The sequence below is a fragment of the Epinephelus fuscoguttatus genome, linkage group LG8, assembly GCF_011397635.1.
Source record: "Epinephelus fuscoguttatus linkage group LG8, E.fuscoguttatus.final_Chr_v1".
Lineage (NCBI taxonomy): Eukaryota > Metazoa > Chordata > Actinopteri > Perciformes > Serranidae > Epinephelus > Epinephelus fuscoguttatus.
Window position 1 is genome coordinate 42,018,940 of NC_064759.1, and position 16,239 is coordinate 42,035,178.

At 39.7% G+C, this 16,239-nt stretch overlaps 1 protein-coding gene across 2 annotated transcripts in view; it reads right to left on the reverse strand.

The window, feature by feature from the left end:
- hace1 (HECT domain and ankyrin repeat containing E3 ubiquitin protein ligase 1) overlaps positions 1-12,483 on the reverse strand; it is a 51,841-nt gene extending 39,358 nt beyond the window's left edge. For both annotated transcript variants that reach the window (XM_049583130.1, XM_049583129.1), the window contains exons 1-5: positions 12,170-12,483; positions 8,152-8,206; positions 7,838-7,927; positions 5,150-5,254; positions 668-743 (exon numbers count right to left, since the gene is read on the reverse strand). In XM_049583130.1, the coding sequence (XP_049439087.1) occupies positions 668-743; positions 5,150-5,254; positions 7,838-7,927; positions 8,152-8,206; positions 12,170-12,260 (417 nt within the window). In that variant the 5' untranslated portion in view covers positions 12,261-12,483. The remainder of the gene's footprint in view (positions 1-667; positions 744-5,149; positions 5,255-7,837; positions 7,928-8,151; positions 8,207-12,169) is intronic.
- Positions 12,484-16,239: the final 3,756 nt, after the last annotated feature.

Genomic DNA, 16,239 nt, shown 5'->3' on the forward strand with positions numbered 1-16,239 from the left:
CTCCAATATGATAGAACTAGATGGCACTCAGCTTGTCAAAGGACCAAAAAACAAATTTGAAAAACTCAACAGCAATGTCCCTTTCCAGAGATAATGACCAAGTTACTCAAGATAATCCACAGAGCCTGTTGAGAGCAGTTTTATTTTGGAACTATTTTCTTTCTACCCAACTACACCCATCAACCATATCACCTCGCAAAAGGTAGTGTTCATCTACTCATGGATGAGAGGCTCCACCTTGTGACAGCACATTAATGGCGTCCTCCTCGGCTGAGCTGTAACGCCAGCTAGTTCGCTACTGTGAGGTGAGCTAGCTGTAGATGCACACTTCTTTCTAACCAGGACATGATTTCTGGAAGGAGACAATGCTGATGAGTTTTTCAAATCTATCGTTACTTTGAGGACCACAAGCTGAGTGCCATCTAGTTTCATTATATTTGGGAGAAGGCAGATATCTCCAACACTCTGCAGCACACACCAAAACTATCTCGACATATAAATTGCACAACGGGTAAGAGAAGAAATATGTATTTTTGGGGTGAACTGTCCCTTTAAACAACCACCTGTCACAGAGATAACTACAATAACTTGATTAACAATGATGATTGCATTGATTTTAAGACATTCAACAGAAACATGAAGCACAACTGGAGAAGAGTCCACTCACAGCAGTCAGTCCCTCATTGTTGCAGATGTTGACATCAGCATTATATTCCAGCAGTTTGCCCATACACTTCTTTTGTCTGAGTGAACAGTGAAGGACAGGGTTAACCATCAGTATCATCACACACACAGTCAACACTGTCAACAATCATGACTATCTTCAGTTCATGATACATGCAAATAAAATCTACGAGTCTAATACCCAGGTATTTAAAAAGAATCATCTGAGGGATGAATCCATGCAGTTACATTCTCACCAGTGTCAACCATATAATAATGTATGAGAGGAATCCAGCAGCAGAAATACGGGAAAGATGTGAAAGGGTAAAATGTTATGTTTGCTGGTATTTTGGTCTTGTCAGCCACTGGATGTCTGGGTCAGCTCAGATTACAGCATGCGGTGCCAGCTAATAACCACACGTGACCTTTCAATACTAAACTGGCTGGAGGTTGTCTGGGATGGTCCATATTACTGGAATAATCAGTGAGGGGCCTAATTTAGGACAAAACAATCCTGTCACACACTAATCCCACTGTCAGCATTTCTAAAGGAGACTTCAAGGTATCTTGTGGCCGTTTTTTTTTTTTTGTTTAACCTATAGTAGTGCGAGTCATTCAATGAAAACTCCAAGTTCAGATTCCCAACATTTAAGGCAAAAAATTAGGCGGTATAAAACTGTCAAAATTGTTTTCAATGGCGGATGGCACTAATTCAAGTGTTTTTATAAGCAAAAAGTAATCAGAAAACTATGGGGGGTTTTATATTTTCATCTGTTTACTTTTAAGATTTTTTCATTTTCTCATGTCCACTCTGACCACTTTTCGCATTCATATGATGTAAAATTCAAATATTCCATAACTACTGCATTTTTATAAAGGAATTATGTTAAATTAAAGAAAACACATTCTGTATTCTGGATCATTCATGATTTGTGTGTCCATAAGTTTTATGTTCCTTCTCATCACACCAATGTATTTCAGCACAGAGATACTGCACTGTGACATCACTATGAGAAAATTACATCATTTAAGAATAACTTTATTCATCCCCAAGGGAAATTGAATTATCTGTCAGCTCATCTATTATATGTCAAAAAATTATAAAGCCTGATGGCTGTTGGTATATAGGATCTTCTGTATCTCTCTGTCTTGCATCGTAGAGAGAGGAGCCGTACACCACAGTTTTTTTGGTCCATCAAGGTGTTGTGGAGTGGATGATCTGGGTTGTTCATGATGGCCTCAAACATCTTCAGTGTGCATCTCTCCACCACCTCCTCCAGTGTGTCCAACATGACTCCAATCACAGAGCCAGCTCTTTTGACTAGTTTGTCCAGCCGCCTTGCATCTTTGTGTCTGATGCTTCCTCCCCAGCAGACTGCAGCATAAAACAACACACTTGCCACCACAGACTGATAAAACATCTGCAGCATCTTACTACAGATGTCGAGAGATCTGAGCTTCCTCAAGAAAAAGAGGCGGCTCTGCCCCTTTTTGTAGAGAGCGTCTGTGTTTAGGGACCAGTCCAACTTATTATCCAGGTGTACACCTAAATACTTACAGCGTGGCACCACCTTGATGTCCACCCCACAGGTATTCACTGGCTGAAGAGGGGGCTTGGACCTGCGGAAATCTATCATCATTTCCTTGGTTTTTGAGGTGTTCAGGAGGAGACAGTTCTTGTGACTCCAGTCATTGAAGGCTTTTATCAGGTCCCTATATTCAGACTCCTGCCCATTCCTGATACACGTCACAATAGCAGTGTCATCCGAGTATTTCTGGATGTGGCAGGACTCAGAGTTGTATTTGAAGTCCGCCGTGTACAGTGTGAACAGGAATGGAGCCAGGACAATCCCTTGTGGAGCCCCGGTGCTGCTCATTAATGTCCCAGAAACACAGTTCCCCAACCTGACATACTGTGGCCTTCCAGTCAGGTAATCTGTGATGCAGGAGATAAAAGAAAGATCCACTGCCATCTCTGTGAGCTTGTCTATATGTTGGGTTGGATGGTGTTGAATGCGCCAGGTTCCTCCAGCGCCAGGTTCCTCCAGCGCCAGGTTCCTCCAGATGAGCTAGGGCACGGTGAAGCATGTAGAGGACAGCATCGTTCACTCCAATGTGTTGTTTGTATGCAAACTGCAGGGGGTCAAGTTTGTCTTTGATGGAGGAAGAGGAGGAGGAGGAGGAGGAGGAGGAGGAGAAGCAGCATTGGAAGTGGGAGTGTCTGCCATATTGAAACTATTGAAGAACTGATTGAGTTTATCAGCTCTTTCTGCATCACCCACCACTGGCTGTCTTTTCTTCTTGTTGTAACCAGAGATGGTGTTGACTCCTCTCCACATTTCACGGATGTTGCTGTGTTGTAGATTCCTCTCCAGTTTCTCTTTGTATTCCACCTTTGCCATCTTAAGTCTCTTCTTCAACTCATGTTGTACTTGTTTGACCCGTGCTTTGTCACCATCTCTAAAAGCTGCCTTCTTCTCATTGACGATTGCCTTTATGTCACTGGTAATCCAAAGTTTGTTATTGTGGAAACAGTGTACAGTCTTTGTAGGTATGACTGTGTCTCTACAGAAGTTGATGTAATCAGTAAAACAGTCAACCTGTCTATCAGTGTCCATGATGTTCTCCTCTGTTTCCAGCAACACATCCCAGTCTGTGCATTCAAAGCAGTCACTTAGAGCCTCAGTAGCCTCTGGTGTCCATTTCCTGGCTGTGAGTTTAGTTGCAGTCTGCCTCCACACACAGGGTTTGTAACATGTCTGCAGATGAACCAAGTTGTGATCTGTCCTGCCCAGTGGTGGTAAGGCATGGCTCTGTAAGCTTCTTTGACATTGGAATACAGCAGATCAAGGGTTTTATTGTCTCTGGTTGGACAGTTAACAAACTGTGTAAATCCAGTCAGGTGAGAGGAGAGGGAAACATGGTTGAAGTCTCCTGATATTATCAATAGTGCCTCAGGATGTTTAGGTATCTTAGCAACGAGTTCATGGAGAACTTCACATGGAGCTTCAGCAGTTGCCTTGGGTGGGATGTACACAAGTATTGTTATCATATGACTGAATTCTCTTGGTACATAATATGGCCTCATACCAACTGCCAAAAGTTCAATATCTGGACAACACATCTTCTCTTTGACAGTAATATGTGCAGAACTGCACCATCTCTGGTTCATAAATAAAGCCAGGCCCCCACCTTTTTTCTTGCCACTAGCTTTAGAGTCTCTGTCCGATCATGAGAGTGAAGCCAGGTAGATCCAACCACGTTTCTGTAAAACACATGAGTCTGCACTCACGGTATACTTTCTGAGTCTTCACCAATATCTCAAGTTCATCACTCTTGTTGGGCAGAGAGTTGACATTTCCCATGATGACTGATGGCAGAAAGGGCTTATATCTCCATTTCCAAGCCTTCACCTTTGCACCAGCACGGCAACCACGAAAACACCTCTTCATCTCGGCTGGAATAGGATGGTGTCCTCCAGACCTGCTCCATTTCAATGAAAAAAGCTCCTCTCTTGAATAAACTCTTCTCTCCACAGAAGTATCCATTAGAAGTTGAGAAAAATATAATAAAAATTCAATAAAACAAAGTAAAATTGCAGAGCTACCAGACTTTGCGGCGACTAGTTGAAGCGCATGTTCTAGAAATACTGAGGGGGGGGATCAATGCTGCTGAGTGTTGATTTTCTTTTAGAACATTTGTTGGTACATTTTTCTTTTAAAACCTTCTTTGTCTAATAGAATGTATCCACCCAGTCACGCAAAAAATATGGGATAATTTTTTTCTTAAAGAAATGTTCCAAATGTATAAAACATGACTGTTCCATTTAGCTGCATGCTAAATAAGGTGTGAGCTTTGACCATAGAGAGAATTTTGGCCATACTACATCCTGTCACAGACTGATATCTGGATATAATGGATAAAAAATAAAACTGTACCTGTGCTTGTAAAATATGCTTTATTGTAAGGCGAACATATTATTTATGCTATCAAATACAAAATTCTGCACTTGGTTTGGATCAAAAATCTTAGAATTCCAAACTCCAATGTGAACAGTTTCCTTGAAATAACCAGAAGCTGCGTTTTCATGAGTGGGCCCTCGTTTTGTTTGTTTCGTGCACAAGCATGAGGATGCAAATGCATGCACACATGCACATGCATGACGCCATCCACATTCCTGCCAGTGGTTTTAACAGGTGGCTTTAATGTGCCCAGACAGGCAGCAAAGTGCCAATAAAAGGCAGGGCAGAAGACTGCACGACAGCAAACACAGATATAAACAACACTTCATTATAAATTGGATTATTTATGAGGAAGAAAATGCATTCAGTGTGTTTGCTGGACCTTACAAGAATCAAGAAATAACTAAAAAAAAGGTCAGCACCGTATGTCTGTAAAAGTGAGCCCACTGAAAGTCTCACAGACCCTGAACGAAATCTGAACATAACACAGACATGTAAACAGTAGGGATGTATGAAGCCCTTACCCGTTCCTAGCAGCGAGGTGCAGAGGAGTACAGCCTGAGATGTCCTGATAGTTTGGGTTGGCTCCTCTCTTCAGCAGCAGAACCAGACACTCCACTGAGCCACAGCTGTACGAAGACAACACATCGCAGCTTACAGTCACAGCAGCACACAACACAACTGTCCTGCATGCACTCACAATCACATCTGCTCCATATGTGACACATCAAGAAACTATCCATTCAGCATGGCTTTCAAACTAAGCATGTAACCATATTATAAACACCAGGAGGTAGACATGGTTACCACAGATTTACTTTCTCATTCTATTTTAGTGGTATCTAACACTGAAAAGCATTTTCAGCAGACATATCTTTCCAGAAACACTGTCCTCGTCACTCTGGATAATCTCTACACCTCACTGGAGACAGTTATCATTAGAACTATTGAAGAAAGCACCTAAAAAATAGACCCCAATTACAAATTCTATGTTTTCTACATTTTGGATGAACTGACCCTTCAGTTATTGAGATGAGCTTGATTGAGGATCAGGGGATATACTCTTACATCTGGGCAATATGACTAATGAAGTGTGAAGGTGTGTATGTTTCCAATGAAAAACTTTATCTATGAACAATGGTGGGCAGAGTACTGAATAGTACAACTACCCTCCCATAAAAATGACTCAAGTAAAAGTGAAAAAAAAAAAATACCATTTAAAAACCTACTCAACTAAAAGTAAAGAAGTACCTGGTTAAAAAATTACTAAAAGTAGGGATACATGATATTGGATTTTTTGCTGATATCCAATATGCTGATATTTTCCAACTCATTTTGGCCGATTGCTGATGCTAATATATGCACATACAGTGGCATGCAAAAGTTTTGTTACCCCTGGTCGAAATTTCGTTTGCTGTGAATAGTTAAGTAAAAGATGACCTGATTTCCAAAAGGCATGAAGTGAAAGATGAAACATTTTCTCAATATTTTCATCAAGATTACTTTTTAATTTCAAACTTTTACGGTTTCAAAATCACAAAAAAGGAAAAGGGCCTGAAGCAAAAGTTTGGGCACCCTGCATGGTCTGTACTCGGTTTTTCTTTAGATTCTTGTTTGGGGGATTTTCATCCATTCTTCCTGCTAAAGACGTCTAGCTCTGTGAGATTCTTGGGCTGTATTGCATGCACTGCTCTTTTGAGGTCTATCCACAGATGTTTAATGATGTTTAGGTTAGGGGACTGTGAGGGCCATGGCAAACCCTTCAGCTTGCTCCTCTTGAGGTAGTCCATTGTAGATTTTGAGGTGTGCTTAGGATCACTGTCCTGTTGTAGAAGCCACCCTGTCTTCATCTTCAACTTTTTTACAGATGGTGTGATGTTTGCTTCCAGAATCTGCTGGAATTTGCTGCTGGCTGCAACACAAGCCCAAAGCATGATCGATCCACCTCAGTGTCTAGCAGTTGGAAAGGTGCTCTTGTCATGAAATTCTGCACCCTTTTTTTCTCCAAACATACCTTTGCTCATTGCATCCAAAAAGTTCTATTTAAACTGCATCAGTCCACAGGATCAAAATGCATCAGGCCTGTTTAGATGTCCCTTTGCAAACTTCTGATGTTGAATTCTGTGCTGAGGACACAGGAAAAGTTTTTCTTCTGATGATTCTTCCACGAAGGTCACAGGTGTCACTGCACAGTAGAACAGTGAACCACCAGTCTGCTAAATCTTCCTGCAGGTCTTTTGCAGTCAAACAGGAGTTTTGATTTGCCTTTCTAGCAATCCTACAAGCAGCTTTCTCTGAAAGTTTTCTTTGTCCTCAAGACCTCAACTTGACTTCTACAGTCCCTGTTAGCTGCCATTTCTTTTGAATTACAAACTGAGGAAACAGCTACCTGAAAACACTTTGCTATCTTCTTATAGCCTTCTCCTGCTTTGGGGGCATCAGTTTAGTTTTCAGAGTGCTAGGCAGCTGTTTAGAGGAGCCCATGGGTTCTGATTGATGGGACAGGGTTTCAGGAGTATATATATATATATATATATATATATATATATATATGTGTGTGTGTGTGTGTAAAGCTTTGAAATTTGCGTCACCTGGCCTTTCCTAACGATGACTGTGAAAAAGCCATAGTCCTAACAAGCTAATTATGGTCTGAGACCCTGTAAAAGTTGTCTGAGAGCTCAAATGTCTTGGGGTGCCCAACTTTTGCATGGTGCTCCTTTCATTTTTTTCCCTCTAAAATTGCACAAAACAAAAACAATACACTGATCTTGCTTAAAATGTTGACAGTAATTGAAATTTTAACCAGGGGTGCCCAAACTTTTGCATGCCACTGTATATTTTTCCACCTAATTGGAGAGAACATCAAATCCCTCTTGTAGTAATACTGTAATAATATTTTGATATTTAAAAAATCTGACAGAAAAATATCTACATCTAAATTTTGTTTGTACAGAAAAACCTAGCGGGACATTTTGCCGTTGGAAAAATCAATGATCTAGTAAATATAGAATATATTGGTCTAGCTCTACTATAAACCCCTGTGTCATCATGAATTACTTAGGCACAAGGCTGCATGTCAAACAGACATTTCCTCCCACCTTCTCCATCTTTGTTGTAATGTTTTTTAAATATGCTGGATGAGAAGAAGACTCCTGGCAGAAATCCAGGGCGTGCTTACTCTTTAAGTGAGAGCAGAGTGAACAACATCTTACTTGGCAGCGATGTGTAACAGACTTCTCTTCACTCGTCCGAAGGCGTAGTTGACATCAAACTTGGAGTTAAGCAGCAGCTCTGACACTGACCTTTAAAGAGACAGGATGGAACAAGTAAACAATCTCGTCTGGGGCCAAATACATATGTTCACTACAGCTCAGTGACAACAGATGTGAAGAAGGCACTAAAGACATGACTTGTTAGCTAAAGTAGATTAACATCTTACAATGCATTTTGCCTCAAGCTCTGAGATCACAGTGTGTAAATCTTTCTAATACACTGCTAATGCTGTGCAGCGTGGTTTGATGCTTACCTGTGCTGGTCAGCCATGACCATTGGCATGAGTGTGTACACTGCAGTCTCATTGTCTGTTGAGGGGGAAACAGAGGAGGAAGAAAACTATCAGACTTTAACTTGTCAAAACTTAACCGAACAAAACTTGAGCACTTCCAAACTGGCAACAAAAGGCAACCATTTCTTAGTTCTAACTTCCCAAAAATGAGGATTTCCCGCAATTTTATATTATTCTAAATGTCTCCAGGTTGTGGACCACTGATAGCATAATCAAGACTTTTAAAGTCATCTCCTTGGGCTCTCAGAGTTTGTGATAGGCTTTAAACTTAACAAGTAATCAATGACATTAAAAAAAATCATTCAATTCACAAATTCATTCTGCAGAGTGATTAACTGACTTTCCTACTTTAACCACAAACATCATCTTCTGTGCTGATTTTGGAGAAATCATTCATATTTCAAGCACTGATCTGTTGTCTTCTGCAAATATTTTGTTTGAAGCACGGGTACCTGATAGCAAACTGTATCAATAGTCTATGTGTTGCTCACAAAAACAGATGCCATTCTGACTGATTCAAGGTCGTTATACAAGTCTATTCACTGTTTAACTTCATTAAATCACTTGGAAATTAAACCACGCTGCTAAAGTATAACCATACAGACCTCTACACACACCAGACTCGTCAGTTATAACATGATATTCTGCTTTTTTTTAATGGAGAAGACGTCCAGTTACCAGAGCTCATCACAACCTCTTTTCCATCTTTCTTTTGAGCAAACTGACTGTCTAATGTTTCATCAATGAAACACACTGCAGTGCAAAGGCCAGTGATGTGACTGACTGAGAGATTATTTAATAATCACCACCATATGCACTGGCGATATTCACCTTAATCAAGCCCTTTGCATGTTGTACTGCTGCAGAAGATATGCATGGAGGCTCAAAATATTTCTCAGAAGAATGCAAGAAACGCAAAAGTTTCTCCACTCTATTTTTTTTCTTTCTTTCTCATCTTTTTTTCACCCATCTACTTTTGTTCTCCCCCATGTCCCCTTAGGACCTCCATAACATATAAACTGATTACCCTATATATAAGTTCTGTATCTGTGACCCGACTGACGGATGTGAACTGTGGATTGAGGGGGTGATCAATGTCATTTGCTATGGTGAGTGCTATGTGTGTAATGTTAAGGTCTCAAAAACTGCAGTAAGGAGACTATTGCTCTTTCAGTGATATTTGAGATTATAGATGAATTTGTTGTTAGAAACAACATAGTGAAGAAATGGAGGTACAGCAACAAAGCAATAGGAGGTGGGGGTCAAAGAGGATGCACTGAGTTCTATTTGCCCAGTGTTCCTGTCTGAGTTCATTTATGCCCACTGACAAAAAATGTATCAAATGCACAAATGCATATTTATAGCAAACTTCATTATTTATAGGATGATGGCACTTTTCTATGTTATATTCACAACATCAGTTAAACAAGCTTTATGTAAGATGCTCTACCATTCCCAAACACTAACCCTACACAAACTAACATGGGTAACTGTATGTTTATGTAAATCCTAGGGCTGGATGATATGGAACAAATCAAATACCACAATATTTTTGACCAGATACCTCAATTATAATGTTGTGAGGATTTTGTAGGGTTGATGATTGGTGCTTTGACAAAATATTTACACAATGAGATTTTTAAATAGTAATCATTAGCAATTTGGATATAATGTGTAAGTGGGTAAAGATAAATAATAGAACAGTTACAACAGTTTGGTAATTTTAGAAAATTACATAATTTATTGTAATATGGCCTTTAACACCAGGAAAAGACAATACTTAGGGACTGTTAGTTACTATTGGGGGGGTGTAAAGGAATATAAATCTTTTTTTAAGTACTAAGAAGGGATTTATGTTTTTATTTTGGCTTAGAGGATGGGCATATGAATCTAGCCTAAATGGTTGTATTTTGTATTTATTCTACCACCGATTTATCAAAAAAAAAAAAAAAGCCTCCATATTTTCTTTAAAAATTAAAGAAAACAGATTTCAAACCATTGTAAAAAAAAATTAAGTTATCGAAACAGAAATCTGAAAATACACATATTGCATCTAGACAGCATGGAGATGTTGGTCATTTATTTTAACAACAATTGATTTGCTTCATAAGTGAAAAACTGATGTTTAACTAGTTGAGCTATGTGCAAAGTGAGAAGCCTCAGATGGTTTCACACTGAAGTATTGACACTGAATCTTTGTGCAAAGTTTGGTTTATTTTCAAGCATGAGAAGGCAGATTTTCAAGCAGAAAGAAGACTTGTAAATGCTGAAAATTGATGAGTCAGTCTCAAGCAATTCTAAGTAATAAACTGGAGCACAGGAAGATGATTAAGATGTTTACATTACAATGTGGATTCTGCACCAGCTGAGGCTCGAACCTAAGCCGGTCATCCACCACTCTGAGCTAATTGGCAAGTAGCAACTCAACAGTGGCTTCACAAACTGAGTAAACCATTCACTGTTGTGTAGGAAAGCAGCCATCCGTACATGGAAAGGCAGACTTGAAACCACTGTAAAAAATTCAGTTATCAAAACAAAAATCTGAAAATACACATATTGCATCTAGACAGCATGGAGATGTTGGTAATGTGTTTGTAACACTGATTGATTTGCTCCATAAGTGAAAAACTGATGCTTAAAATTGTCATTTTTACATTAACTCCAATGTTGTGAATTTGAGCAAAATTCAAAATTCTGTCAAAAATTCAGTTTTTGAGATAAAATTCTGAAATTTGCCACACATCATCTACCATGACTCTAGAATTTTATCATTTTTTTCATGAACACTGAAGATTTATTTAGCAAGAATTTGCATGTATATGTTTACAGTACCGTTTACAGTCAAACATTTTGATGCACTGTAAATCAAAAATCTGAGAAACATAGTTTGTGTAGGACAGTCTGAAGATGCTCTGTAGCAAGTTTGGTGTTAATTGAGCAAAAATTGTGGGAGGAGATAGGTTTAAGAAGTTTTACGGTTTTTGAAAAAAACAGTGTGATGAACTTAATAATTTTTAATAGGTTTGTGTGTACCAAAGTTTCTTCAGTATTGGGGCTACAGTTTGATGAAAGTTGTGAAGTTGTAGCACGTATGGTTGATTTGTTATGAATTTTCAAAGTTTTGAACTTTAGACGCTTAGCGCCACCATCAGGAATATTGGCTTGAGTTTACAGCTGAGGATATCTGGCATGAGACTGGACCTTTGTGCTGTTTGGTGAGTTTTCACCCATGGGAAGTATGATTTCCTCGGAAGAAGAAGAAGAAGAGGAAGAAGAATACCTAGGATTACAATAGTGTCCTGGCAGCTTAGCAGCCCAGACCCTAATAACTCATTTATGGTGGAGGGAGGATAATGCTTTTTTCACCGGTAATTTAGGGAGGTTCAAAAATATATTTTTAGCTTAGGGGAGGGTTAAAAAAAAAAAAGCCACACCCCAGCCATCCCCTCCTCTGATCAGTAAAGAACAGTCCCGTAGGATATTATCATATCCAAAATGTAAGACGGCATCTGGTCTCATTTCACAATATGATATGAATATTTTGTCCAGTCCTTATATATGTATTTCAGTGGCACCTTTGTGACTACAGGTCAGATATCCCTGGCTCCTCGTATCAAGTCAGAAGTAATAAGACACCATATATGGACACGAGCTCGTCATATTGCAGACTATATAAAGTTACATTTATTTATTTAAATTCAGCCTCAATTGCTGCAGGTCAGACTGAATGAAACAAACAGTGAAACACTCTCTACCTGCTCCTGTATGCTAGGCTGCCACAGCTAACAGTCAAACTAAACACCAACCAGGTGTGTACTGACATGAGTGTACCGACAGACTGTAGAATAAAATCAGTGTGTGTCTGGCAGAGGCCGAGGCAGGGTGCTATGACACCTCTGTATGACGGTATTAGCACGTGAACACTGTTGTTTACAGTGCCAGCTTACGCTGTTTTGGCTCGAGCCTTTGAAATAATTACCTTCCGGGAGTTCTACGGTCCTGGCCCGGCGGAGGGAACGGGTCAGCCGGTTGAGCTGTACGTTGAGCTGCTCCATCGCCCGTTCCATCATAGGTGAACGGTCCACTGGGATAAACCGAGGGAACAAAGCCTCGCCCTGACGGTTTATTTGTTCCTGATGGGGGTGTGTTGTTCCTGGGCGTCGTCCATGGGCGCTGGCTGAAGAGGAACCGATTCTCCGACAGACTCACAGATTTACAGTAACGTTAACGTTACAGCTTTTTTTCCTGCCACACTGCTCTGCTCAGACACCAACAACGTTACTGCCCAGCGTCTTGTACTTCCCTGTTGTGATGACGTTGAGCGCTGTGTAATGTGGGTGATGTAGTTTCAAAGGCCATTCGGCTTAAAGAACAAGACCAGCGGTTTTTGCACATTGTAGTCATGGACGCAGGGGCGTAACACCAAATTCTGGGCCTTATCCACGAGCAGTCTCTCTGGACCCCTCCCCTTCCTCTCTTCAACCATGTCACCCTCGAGCAGCATTGGATTTTTTTTTTTTTGACAGTCTTTCTTTCCCTTCCAGTCTTTCTTTCTTTCCCCTTTTCTTTCTTTCATTCTTAATTTCCTTCCCTTTTATCTAATTCTTTCTGTGTCTTTAATTCTTTATTTATTTCCTCTCTCTTGCCTGAGTCTGTTCATGTGTTTGTGAAATGTCTTGTGTCATCTCTGTTGTTTGTACTTTCAGCTGCCTGTGGGAAGATGGGCCTGGCGTTCTCTACGGGCTCTAGGCCCAGGTGTTAAATTGGCCGCTTGGCTCACAAGGCGTAACAGATTGCAGGGTTCAGGACAAGTAAACCCTGAGTTATTGTTCAGAGGGCTGGTCCCTGCACGCCTTAGAGCCGAGGATCAATACTATGTTGTTGTTAACAACCCGGACATGTTTAAGAGGATGCAGTGTGTAGACAGGGCTGTTTGTAGTCTGCAAGGGACTAAACTGTTTATCTGGATATGAGAAGATGTCAGTTTAAAGAGTTTTAAGGTGTGTGCATGTGTGGTGGTGGTGGGACGGGGTTTTTGGTGTAGAGTGCTGTAATTAGTGCTTAGTGGACATGTTTTTAATAAAGATCTAAAAGTCTTTCCCTTTTCTGTCTCTTATTCATTCTCTCTTTCCCTTTTCTCTCATTTTTTCCTTTCCCTTTTCTTTCTTCACTTCTTGGAACCCCACATTCCCTGTCTTAAGAAAAGATTGGTGCATTGGCTCTCCAGTGGTGCTCACTCATTCAGCTCTAGCTGCATAGAGTGCCGAAGCCACGCCCCTCCCGGTACAGCTCATGGGACCTTAGTTCGGAAAAAATATGAATGGCAGTGAATGGGGAGAAAATATTATCTTTTGGTCCCCTTTGAGTTGTGACATGAATTCCAAATATGTTGTTGATGAATTTAAAACATACATTTTAAAGTCAAGAAAGTCACACTTTGTCGTAAAACTGTTGAAATATACGATTTTGAAAATACGTAATTAGAAATACAGTCGCGTATGTGACGTCAAAGCTTTCGCTCTCCCACAAGCTAACTGCAGCTTCCCGCCGTAAATTGAAGATCGAAGATGCCTGCGTGTTTCGTACCAAGTTGCAGTCACTCCAGCAGAGGGAATTGTTCTTTTTATCGATTCCCAACTGATAAAAAGACGAGGACTTGCTGGATAGAACTAATCAGGTAACTGTTAAGCTATATTTGTGAGTAAAACCCCTTCTTATATACAGTCTATGGTAAAACCTGGTTAATGATAACGTTAAATGGTAGCATCATTTGGCGTTATCATGTCATATATAGGCCTAATATATTGTAACAGTATTATTACCCCTATCCGTAATGTTTGTCATGAATGTAGGAAGAGTGTTAGGGTCACATACAGTTGAATGAAAAGGTTAATGTGAAAAGCATTGTCTGTGTGTGTGTGTGTGAGAGAGAGAGAGAGAGTTCATTCGACCTTAAAAAGACAAGGCATTTCAGGGAGAGTTGAGGGGAAGAAGGCAGCCTTGCATGACATATTCTGGACGTCTTTCATTAGGGTGAGTCAGTCTCATTTATTGCAATATTGTAGTATGATAATTAATTAATAATTATCATACTACTAGTAACTGAATGAGTACAGTATCTCACATAAGTGAGTACACCCCTCCCATTTTTGCAAATATTTCATTATATCTTTTCATGAGACAACACTATAGAAATGACACTTTGATATAACTTAAAGTAGTCAGTGTACAGCTTGTATAGTAGTATAGATTTACCTTCCTCTGAAAATTACTCAAAACACAGCCATCAACATCCAAACAGCTGGCAACGTAAGTGAGTACACCCCACAGTGAGCATGTCCAAATTGGGCCTAAAGTGTCAATATTTTGTGTGCCAACCATTATTATCTAGCACTGCCTTAACCCTTTTGGGCATGGAATTCACCAGAGCTCACAGTAGGGTTGCCACCTTGGATTTGTGAAAAAAAGGAACAAAAGATAATGATGAATATATGGTTGATAGAACCATTGAATCTCATGTTAGGAGCAGTATGGTCCCTGGCAGGGCCTTTAGACTCTTTGCCTTGTATTGTTCATATTTTTAAGCAGACTTATCAATGCTAAGAAATGTTTCAAGCAGATCCAATGTTTTATACTGCCAGATCTCACAAAGCCTCTATAGTAAAGTGTAGGAGCGGAGACAAGTGAAGCATCACTTCTCTGTTTTACTGCAGCTCAACAAATGTAAACCATTTCTCTCCTTTGGCAGCAGGTGGTGAGGTGGTTATCTGAACAAGCAATCTTTTTACCTTAATCACCTCTCAATATTGTGTCGGATTATCACTATTGCATCATCACTTTTGTGCTACTTAGCAAAATTGATATATTTGATGCTCCCAAAAATCACCTTCGGAGTTCCTTTATATGATTTCTCGAACAATTCTATTTGCAGGAGAACATTTTTGAAAGCTAGAGTTAAAAGCTCAGGCATAAATAAATAGGAGATCCTGACAATATCAAAAACTTGAGATACAGAGCAGTGATTTTTAGATCACAACCTAATATTTGGGTTAATATTTTCTGCTCTCAGATGAAAGTGCATTTTGAATTGGGTAGTAGTGATTTATTTATGTATTACAATTACATATAATATCTGTATGTACATACAGTATATGTGTGTTTGTATTTGTGTATATGTAATATCTGTTGTAATTTGTTTAATTATGTTTCTGATTGTGGTTTTGTTATTTATGTTTTTTCTTTTGTGTAAGTATTGTATGTGTGTTGTAAATAAATAAAATAAAAACCAATCCAGCCAAACACTATGATGATGGAAACCAACGCACTACTCAAGGTGTGAAGATCAGAAAATAAACTCCTCCACTTCTTGGAAATCATTTTCAGCTGAACTTTGGGACTCAAAAAAACAAACAAACAAAAAAAAAAAAACAACCACCACAGCAGAGAGATGACTATCAACACACATCCGTGTGAAAAGTTTTCAGGTAAACACTTCTTTCAAAAGAACTTTAACACTAACACTAAAACTAATATTACTGCTACTAATTCAAATATTACCACTAATTTTATTATTAATACTAATATGTCACAACCTGGCTCATAAGGCCTTGACAAAGTGGGAGACAACATTTAAAAAAAAACAAAAAAACATTTTTTAGTTTATTTATTCAGCACACAACAAAAAAACTATTTACAGAAAACAAAAAACAAAATTTGTGCAGAGTAAAGGCAAGAGACCCGCATGGGCCTATCTGAGGCCTCCACTCACATTAAATAAAAATATGAACTATGAATTATGAACTTGAACTTGAATTTAGAATTTTCAAAAGTTGAACAAAGTAAGTAGGCCCCGGGGGCTAGATGCCTCTGTGGGCAGTGGTGTGTGGCTTCCTGCACTCTGTGGCTGCTCTGTGGCATTGGCGTGGTGGCGTGCACTCAGTGTTGTGTAATGGGGGGCTGGCGGGTGTTGCAGGGCATTTGAGGTGATGTTCCAGGCCCGGTGGGGGCCAGGGTCGCAGTTTGGGGCCATTGCTTAGCTGTATTGCTGCG